Below are 8,619 nucleotides of genomic sequence, written 5' to 3'. Positions count from 1 at the left end.
CGGCCACAAATTCCAAACATGTGGATCGGACCTGGGCCAGATCCATTCCGGATCCATAATCCGGACCTGTTTCAGCTCAGCGCCATTGTAAAATAAGAAACCGGGCCAGACCAGGATTGCGGACCTGGCCCAAGTGCCTGCCAACATCTGTCACAGATCTGGGCCAGACCCATTTTGCTGTCTGGGTATTCCACAAAGCGACCGACTCGCCGAAAGTTAACCCGCTTATTATATGGATATACTTAAATGATTCACACATGCGGGGACATTTCTTTAGACCTATTTAATGTTAAGATTGTTGCTGCGCAAAACAAAACAGTGCCGTTGTGGAACACCGCTAGGCAACAGCTAGGTAGGCTAGCCAGGACAACAGGTGTTGTCTATCACAGCAGCTGATTAGAGTGACAAAAGACCGGACCCCCTGCGGAGTGATATGAAACATTCGCTTTAGCCACTGACTTGTATACAAGCCAGTGGCTTTAGCAGTGAACGTCTTGTTGCCATTGACAGCGGTAGCCAGGACAACGGGTGCTGTCTATCACAGCAGCTGATTAGAGTCTTGTTGAAAAGTCGCTTTAGCAGTGAAAAGTCTTGTTGCCTGGACAGCGGTCTGTTATAGACCAACCCGTCCGTTATCGAAAAATAACAGACGTCCGAACGTTGGGGAGCCCCGTTGAAATGAATGGAGCATTCGACAGATGACGTCACAACCATATAATAAGCCATTAATAACAAGCGATGTGGCGCAAACAACCACTTTGAGGAACTTACATCCTCCAGTCGTTTGCGGTTGGATGTGCACAGAAGGGTAGGCTGTAAATACTAGGCCTAAGTGGTTGACTAAACAAGTCTATCGTTTCCAGTCTATTCACTCTTAATTTGACAGGAAGTGTTCCATTTCTGTTAAGGGGCATTCATTCATACCCAACGCAATCTCCATGGTTAATAAGCAATGGAAAAGCTAGGCTGGTATAACAACAACAAGGGACTGGAACTGGTATCTGACCTGTACTGTATGTGGTGTGTGTGCTGGGAGGGGTGGCTGGAGGGAGGGGATATGTGCAAAGTTTTTATGTGTATTTATGTTATGTTTTTTTTTCTTTTTTTTTTTTAAGAGTATGAGTGTTTTAATGGAGTGAATGTACATGTATGTTTTTCTGGTGAGACGAAAGATAAATGTCATGCTTGTATGACAAATAAAGTATATTCTATTCTATTAAAAATAGTACAATAGGCCCACTTTATTTCTCTCAGTTAAGTAGCTTAATTGGACCAGAAGGGCAAAGGCCTACCATCCTAGTTTAGTAATAGTTGTCTTTCCTATGTGTTTTAATAGTGTATGGTAGCCTATTAGTCTAAGCTGAACAACATGTGCTTTCACAATTCAGAAGATCTAATAGTGACATTCTTGCCAAATGTTGCGTGAGCACGAAACACGAAAAAAACTGCAGGCAAATAATGGAAACACAAAAGTCAACAGAGGCAAGGGGATTTCTCCGGCGCAGCAGCCAATGAAATCGCGCGTAAACATCTGTCATCACTGCCACGCGGATCAGGGGATGTCCGCGAGCCGCATTCCGATGCGCCTGGAGCTGAAGTGAAAGCAGTTTCGGCTGTAATGCTTTTGCAAGGAGGTACATGTAGCGCTGTGGAACACGACTTTTGCGCTGGGAATACTGCTAGATTTATAACAATCTGAATCTGAGAATGGCTAAACTTGACCGGTTGCCTGTCATAGAAGAACGGGAAATTCAGAGTTTGACTTTGACAGCGACTAGCGCAGGGGCTTGTCTGCGGGGTCGTTACAGTTGGAGTGGTCGACGTGTGGCTGTCAAACTGCTGCCGAATCTACTCTCTCACAGGTAAGCAAGCTCTGTACTGCACATTTTAGAAATATTTCGAATCTACCATAGGGCCCAATTTTGTTTAGCCTGGGTCATCTTAAGCCGAAATTACATGTAGGACAGTTTTCCAGAACACCAGCCCTGGCTACTGAACTCAACATGTACCCACATGCATGACCTCGCCTTGTTTAAGTGTCTGCAGTGCTGAGATATTGAGAGTCACATGTGAAGATGGTGTCAACACTTTTTGTTTCCAGGGAAGGTTGGGGGAAGCAGGAGCAGGTCAAACCACAGCCACACCACCGCCATGTCTATTCTGAGAGACTCTTGGTTCCTCTTGGCCTGTACCGGACCCGGCTTCTGTCAAGTGTTGTCTGGGAATGGATGGCCGAGGGATCACTGCATTCACTCCTAAGTGAGGTAGGCCTAGATAGAAAGCTTAGCAAAAACGCTTCCTGTTCTGAAAATAGAATGCCAGACTGCCAGCCAGGCAAAAGGAAGTAGATTATTTGAAGCCATGGTCCTTTCCAACCTCAGGCTGGTGAGATTTCCCCTTTAGAGAGAGCTCTGATATATTTTAAAATGCCAGGCCTCAGAGCATTGCCAACAGGCCCCACTTAAAAATACCTGATACATAATGCACAAAATGAAATACATGACAAAAACCTTCTTGACCAAATAATAATAGGCAGGAGCATCAGTAATAGAAAGAAAAATAAAATAGAATATGATAGAATAGAACAGAGCAGAACATAACATGATAGAATAGAAAAGAAAGAATAGAATAGAATAGGCAATATAAGAATAATAGGCCATAGCAAAAGAGTTTAGTACTTGGCTATAACAAAACAATAAAATGATGCACTATGTTGTTTTGCCTGACAAAAAAAGCCTCTTTCCTCAGAAAAAGCTGCACTCCAAAGTCCCGACGTGTCTTGGTCTGCGTATCCTGCTGGATGTAGCGGAGGGCCTGTCCTACCTGCACTCCATGCCTCTCCCTCACCTGGCTCTCACTGCCACTCATGTCCTCTTCGACCAACACTACCGTGCTAAGGTACTATACATGTGGCAGACATATATGCCTGTGGTGTGTGTGTGTGTGTGTGTGTGTGTGTGTGTGTGTGTGTGTGTGTGTGTGTGTGTGTGTGTGTGTGTGTGTGTGTGTGTGTGTGTGTGTGTGTGATGGAGAGAGAGAGAGAGAGCGAGAGAGAGAGAAAGAGAGAGAGAGTTTTGTGTGCCCCAAATATCTCACATGTCAGCATTTACAAACCCCAACTCCGATGAAGTTGGGACGTTTGGTAAACAGTGAATAAAATCAAAATGCTATCATTTTCAAAACATTCAATCTATTCATTAGATGGAGAATAGTGAAAAGACAACATATTAAGTGTTAAAACCGAGAAAAAATATTGTTTTGGGGGACATATGTACTCATTTCTAATTTGAGAAATCCAACACGTCTCAAAAGAGTTGGGACGGGGACAATAAATGGCAGCAAATGTCGAGGAAGACTAAAAACAAAACAAAAGACAACACTTAACAGTTAAATACATTAACCGATGAGATGATTTTATATAAAAAACAGTGTTAATTCCTATCTTGGACATGATTTCACCAGCTTAAATGGTGGGTGTATTCCTTGTCATGTTTTGCAATGTTTTCCTTTCTGTAATGCTTACAGTGTGACAGGTCTTGACCAAAAACCCACCATTTTATCACCTGCTGGTCCTTATGATGGAGCCAAACTGTTAAAACATAGTAGAGAATGCAATTTGACCTTACTATGTGGCAGTAATCGAAGATCTCCCTTCAAAATATAATGCATGAGTGGCTTTTCATGCTGTTTAAAACCCATTTATACCATTCAGCACTGTATTTAACTCTACAGATGAGTGAGAACATCTTAACCAATGCACTACTGCACTCGCATGCCATCATGGAGGCTGACTTTTGAAGCTAGCACTAACACAAGTTGGATGGTCCATTTTCACTGTAGCACAGGATGTGCAATGCTCTATTATTGTCAAAAAGAATGGACTTCTACAACTTCTGCTGACTTCTGTAAGCAAAGGACAGTTTCCCATGTCTTCTGGGTCTATTTCAAGTGAGCTCAGGTGCTTAGGAGAATGTTACACCCCTGTATCATTTTCATGCATTAAGCATTCTTAATATGGTCAATTTTCAATAGCTCTAGTTCCTGGAGTGCTAGAGTGAGACTACAGCCAATATATATTTCATGATGTCATGAACCTATACAATGATTTTATTAACAAAAATATGTCTTATATACACTAAATCGTGGTAAATCAAAGGGAATTCAAAAATGTATGTAATAACTATGGTAATTATTCCCTTTGCATCTTTAATTCTGAGTGACTCAGCCTCTCTGTGATGATCTTATACCTGGACACCTATATTGTCCGTCAGTACAATTCATTTTGAAATGTTCTTCTTTGTTGTTTTATCTTATATGTTTACTAAATTTCACTGATCCCCGTCCCAACTCTTTTGAGACGTGTTGCAATTATCAAATTAGAAACGAGTACATATGTCCCCCAAAACAATATTTTTTCTCGGTTTCAACACTTAATATGTTGTCTTTTCACTATTCTCCATCTAATGAATAGATTGAATGTTTTGAAAATGATAGCATTTTGATTTCATTCACTATTTACCAAACGTCCCAACTTCATCGGAGTTGGGGTTTGTAGTTGCACTGCAATATGCTTTCGGCAAAACAACATAGTATTAACATAACAAACATCATCCTACCTCATCTATATTTTCTCATTGTTTATTGTGTGTATGTTTTCCATCCAGCTGTCTGACTGGGGGGTGTCAGAGCTGTACCCGAGTGAGAGGCCCTGTCCCTGTTACAGGAACCTGCCCTATGTGGCCTCAGAAGCACTCGAAGGGGACAAGTGCTCCCTGAAGACCGACATGTACAGGTGAGTTATTAGGATTTCTGCATTTCTTAAAATTTTAAAGTATTTTTTGGGGGCTTTTTGGCCTTTATTATTACAGGATAGTGTGAGAGTAACAGGAAATGATTAGGAGAGAGAGATGGGGCAGGGCCGGGAAATGACCCCGGCCGGACTTGAATCGGGATCCCCGTGGGCAATGTAAGCCCAAATGTGGGAGGCTTTTGCGTGCTGCGCCACAGCGCCCCCAATTTTTAAATTTCTTTCATGCAGGTGTAACGGTACTCATCCGTCACGCTAGTTTGTCACTCAGGGCTCGATTCTGCGACCTCCTAATCACAGCAACAGGTCAGCATGAGAGTACAGGTACAATACCACTGAGCCCAAGGTCTAGGCCGATAGCTCAGCGCCATGGTATATGAATGAGTGAGGGAGGTTTCTACCGCCAAACTCTGCTAGTTGACATCTGTTACACACAAAATTGTGACAGTTTTTTAACTTTTGGAATCCAAGATTGACCCTTCATGCAGGACATCTGCTGGGCTGCCCCTCTCTGCTCACGTGTGTGATAGATAAAAAGTGGAGACCAAACTTTTTGCAGTGCACACTGTGACAAAATGGGCTACACATGGGAGAGGTTAGAGACTGAAATGTATTGTGTACACTTACTGAGCATGTTTACCCTGCACATCAATAAAGATTTTATGATCATTTCTTTGGAGCAATCGGTTTATTAAGTGCTCATGTAAACGGAATTCATAATCCTTTTATGAGAAATCTGATTAACACAGTAGGTTTTTGGCTAATAAACACATTTCTAAAGACATTTTAAGACCTTCAACAGGTTATTATCAGATGTTAGAGATCCATTTGTTACCAATCACAAGATAAGAATTCTTGTTTAGTGTCGCGCACGTGAGTGGAACACCTGCAACTGACCGACTCGTTATGGTATGCTATGTGCGTGACACCAACAAACGGTTTGTTCCACTAATCTGTTTATTGCCAGTAATTGTTTTATTGGATTGTGTAAACATGCTGAGTGTGTGCTGTGTGAGATCACAGTGACAAATTTGACTTTATTATCTGACACCACTTCCTCCTCTGTGTGAACTTTTTTGAAAGCAGATGTGATTTGTGTCACATGCAAGTCGAACCAAAGACTATGTGATGTGCTGTGAAACCACACCTTTAATATACATGCTTGTACATGCAAGGCAATAAACAATCACGCCATACTGTGTCAATGTGCGAAGATCTATTATTGAAATGGTGTTAAAACTAATTCACACACAACCATCAAACACAAAGGACTGGATGTGCCAAAACTCAGGGCACTGTGCAGTGCAGTAAGTAGCTTACTGTACACTTGACCTTGTGCCAAATTAAATGTGTTGCATGTTTAAGAGTGGGGATGTTCGCGTCCACATTCTTAATTGCAGAGAGATTTGTCAGACAAGACAAAAGGATACAAAAACATCTATTTACATATTGAACTAAATTTGACAAAACGCTGTGTGTGTGTGTAGCCTTTGACTTTTAGCTTTATAGCCTCAAGTAAGTTTCAATCTCATGTGCGTTTCAATATTTATTTTCCCATAAAAGATTACCAGAGGAACTTGATGAGACTCGATATCATAGAGCAGTTGTCAGTATTGTCAACAGTGTATACTGCAGTACAGTTAACGGGATAATGTGTTCCCCTTTCCAGTTTTGGTGTCCTTTCCTGGGAGACGTTGAACAGACGACAGGCCTCTGAAGGTATGCGGGCTAAGCTAACCATGTCTTATCTTTGAATGTTTTCCAGGTAGTGTGTGTGTGTGTGTGCGTGTGCGTGTGTGCGCGCGCGCGTGTGTGAGAGAGATATATAGAGAAGGGGGGTGTTGTGCGTTATGTCCGTTACATTTAGCATGATTATGTGTTCATGATAGCCCTCTGTTGATGTGCTGTGATGGAATTTTAGCCTGTACCTAAACATACTGTACTTGACGTGTACTGTATGTGACCTTATTTCAGATTTTGCACAGCTGCAGATGTTGTGTGGCAGAGAGCAGTGTTTGGAGCAGGGATCAGAAGAACACGCTGTGCTGCCAGCTGACACGCCGAATGGTCACGCCCTCACTGGACTCATCCTGAGATGCTGGAACACTGACCCACACAGGCGGCCATCTGCAGAAGGTCAGCAGGCAGCCATGGACCTCATTTGGGGTTGTGTTCAGGGCTCTAAATTAACACCAGCCAACCGGCCAAATGCTGGTGGAATTTCAGTTTGGTTGGTGGAAAAGACCAACTTACTAGCCACTTTGTGTGTGCTTGGCTAGTAATATTGCCATCTAATAGCCTTTTTGGCTGGTGATGAAAGAGGTTAATTTAGGGCCCTAGTTGTGTTATAGTAGTCACCAATGAATTTAATAGCCATATCAATTTAAAGGTAGTTTGACTCAGTGTTCAATAGTATTGCATAGTATGGCTTTCACTTCACTTTAAAGGCCTGTTTAATATGAGCGATAGAATTGGTTTGGTTCTGTTACAGTCCCCTTTGAACTATACCACTATAATAACTACACTTATCTAAAGGCTATTTAAAGCAATATGAGTATTAATGTAGTGTAGGCTTCTGTAAAATAACACGCCATTTTGTGGTTTGTCTTCAGACTGCATCCTGGACCTATCAAACTATTAATCCTGCTGTTATGGCTATTTGAAGCAATAACAGTGCGGCAGTGTAATGTGTGCTTATTTGCTGTAAAATAATACTGTGTGTGTTGTTTTGGGATTCGTCTTCAGACTGTATCCTGGAGCTGACGAAAGCCTTGTCAACCTTTGACCCTGAGGCCCCAACCAAAGCTGCCCTCAACCTGAAGAAGTTTAAGGTAGCCTACATATCTACTAGTATTTATTTAATGAGAAATACATGAACATTTCTAAGTGATATAATGGCTATTAAGTTCCTGTATGAGGAAATTCTATAATGTATGTATAAAAGACTTGTATAGTCCATGCATCATGTTGTGGGTTTCATACATCCCTATTGTTTTGTATGGGTATGACCTCTTCTCACAGAATCAACAATGATGGACAGTAATGCATGTACCATGAACCCCTGTAACTGCAGCGTTTCTTAGATATGCCTTGACAGGCTTTTTAAAAATAAGATTCATATCGTGTGCAGTACAGATATTCCAGTCCCAACACATTCCTGGAGAAAGTGATCTGACAGGCTTTACTTCATGTTGTTTTTTTCCATACTTTCACCAGGAGGGGGCGTCATTGAGCTGTAAAGACTCACCAGCCTGGGAAATTCCCATTGAGTTGAACAACCTTGAGGTAAATAAGCAACTTCTAAGATACGTAAAGTGAAACCATAATACCTGTGTTCGTGTTTTTGGTCTACTCTTCACTGCAATAGGCTTTGGGAGGTATATTGTGTCAAACATTTAACATGAAACAAACTGTAGTCAAAGAATTCAACTTAATTCATTCAACTGAGAGTATTATGTCTGCGCAGATGAACTTCAGTGATAACAAGTGTATGCGTTCCAAGACGTTGCCAATGGATATTCCACGCACTACCAGTCCTCAGACCCCAACACATGTAGGATACTGCACCCGTAGCAACAGCTCTCCTCTCCAGCCCTCACCACCACGAACTGGACACCCAGTCAGCTCCAGTCCAGGTAAACTGCTCAATTCATTAACTGATTACATACTATGTATATAAAACCAGTTTGGCCCTTCTTTTGTTATAGTTAGATTATTTAGAGACTTTCTGACAACAAATGTTTCATGGCAACAAGTAGACACATACGCTTCACCATTTACAGTACTGTATAGCATATTTTCCATTTTGTTGG

The 8,619-nt window shown here is 41.8% G+C and overlaps 1 protein-coding gene across 1 annotated transcript in view; it reads left to right on the top strand.

Moving 5' to 3' along the window:
- Positions 1–1,597: 1,597 nt before the first annotated feature.
- si:dkey-181f22.4 (receptor-interacting serine/threonine-protein kinase 2) overlaps positions 1,598–8,619 on the top strand; it is a 17,735-nt gene continuing 10,713 nt past the window's right edge. The window contains exons 1-9 of the mRNA XM_063188853.1: positions 1,598–1,862; positions 2,102–2,264; positions 2,749–2,898; positions 4,665–4,792; positions 6,477–6,526; positions 6,782–6,943; positions 7,553–7,638; positions 8,024–8,092; positions 8,274–8,442. Of these exons, the coding sequence (XP_063044923.1) occupies positions 1,708–1,862; positions 2,102–2,264; positions 2,749–2,898; positions 4,665–4,792; positions 6,477–6,526; positions 6,782–6,943; positions 7,553–7,638; positions 8,024–8,092; positions 8,274–8,442 (1,132 nt within the window). The 5' untranslated portion in view covers positions 1,598–1,707. The remainder of the gene's footprint in view (positions 1,863–2,101; positions 2,265–2,748; positions 2,899–4,664; positions 4,793–6,476; positions 6,527–6,781; positions 6,944–7,552; positions 7,639–8,023; positions 8,093–8,273; positions 8,443–8,619) is intronic.

Source organism: Engraulis encrasicolus, chromosome 22, assembly GCF_034702125.1.
Source record: "Engraulis encrasicolus isolate BLACKSEA-1 chromosome 22, IST_EnEncr_1.0, whole genome shotgun sequence".
Classification (NCBI taxonomy): domain Eukaryota; kingdom Metazoa; phylum Chordata; class Actinopteri; order Clupeiformes; family Engraulidae; genus Engraulis; species Engraulis encrasicolus.
Note: the sequence above shows the minus strand (reverse complement) of the source record. Positions and strands in the feature narration are given on the sequence as shown.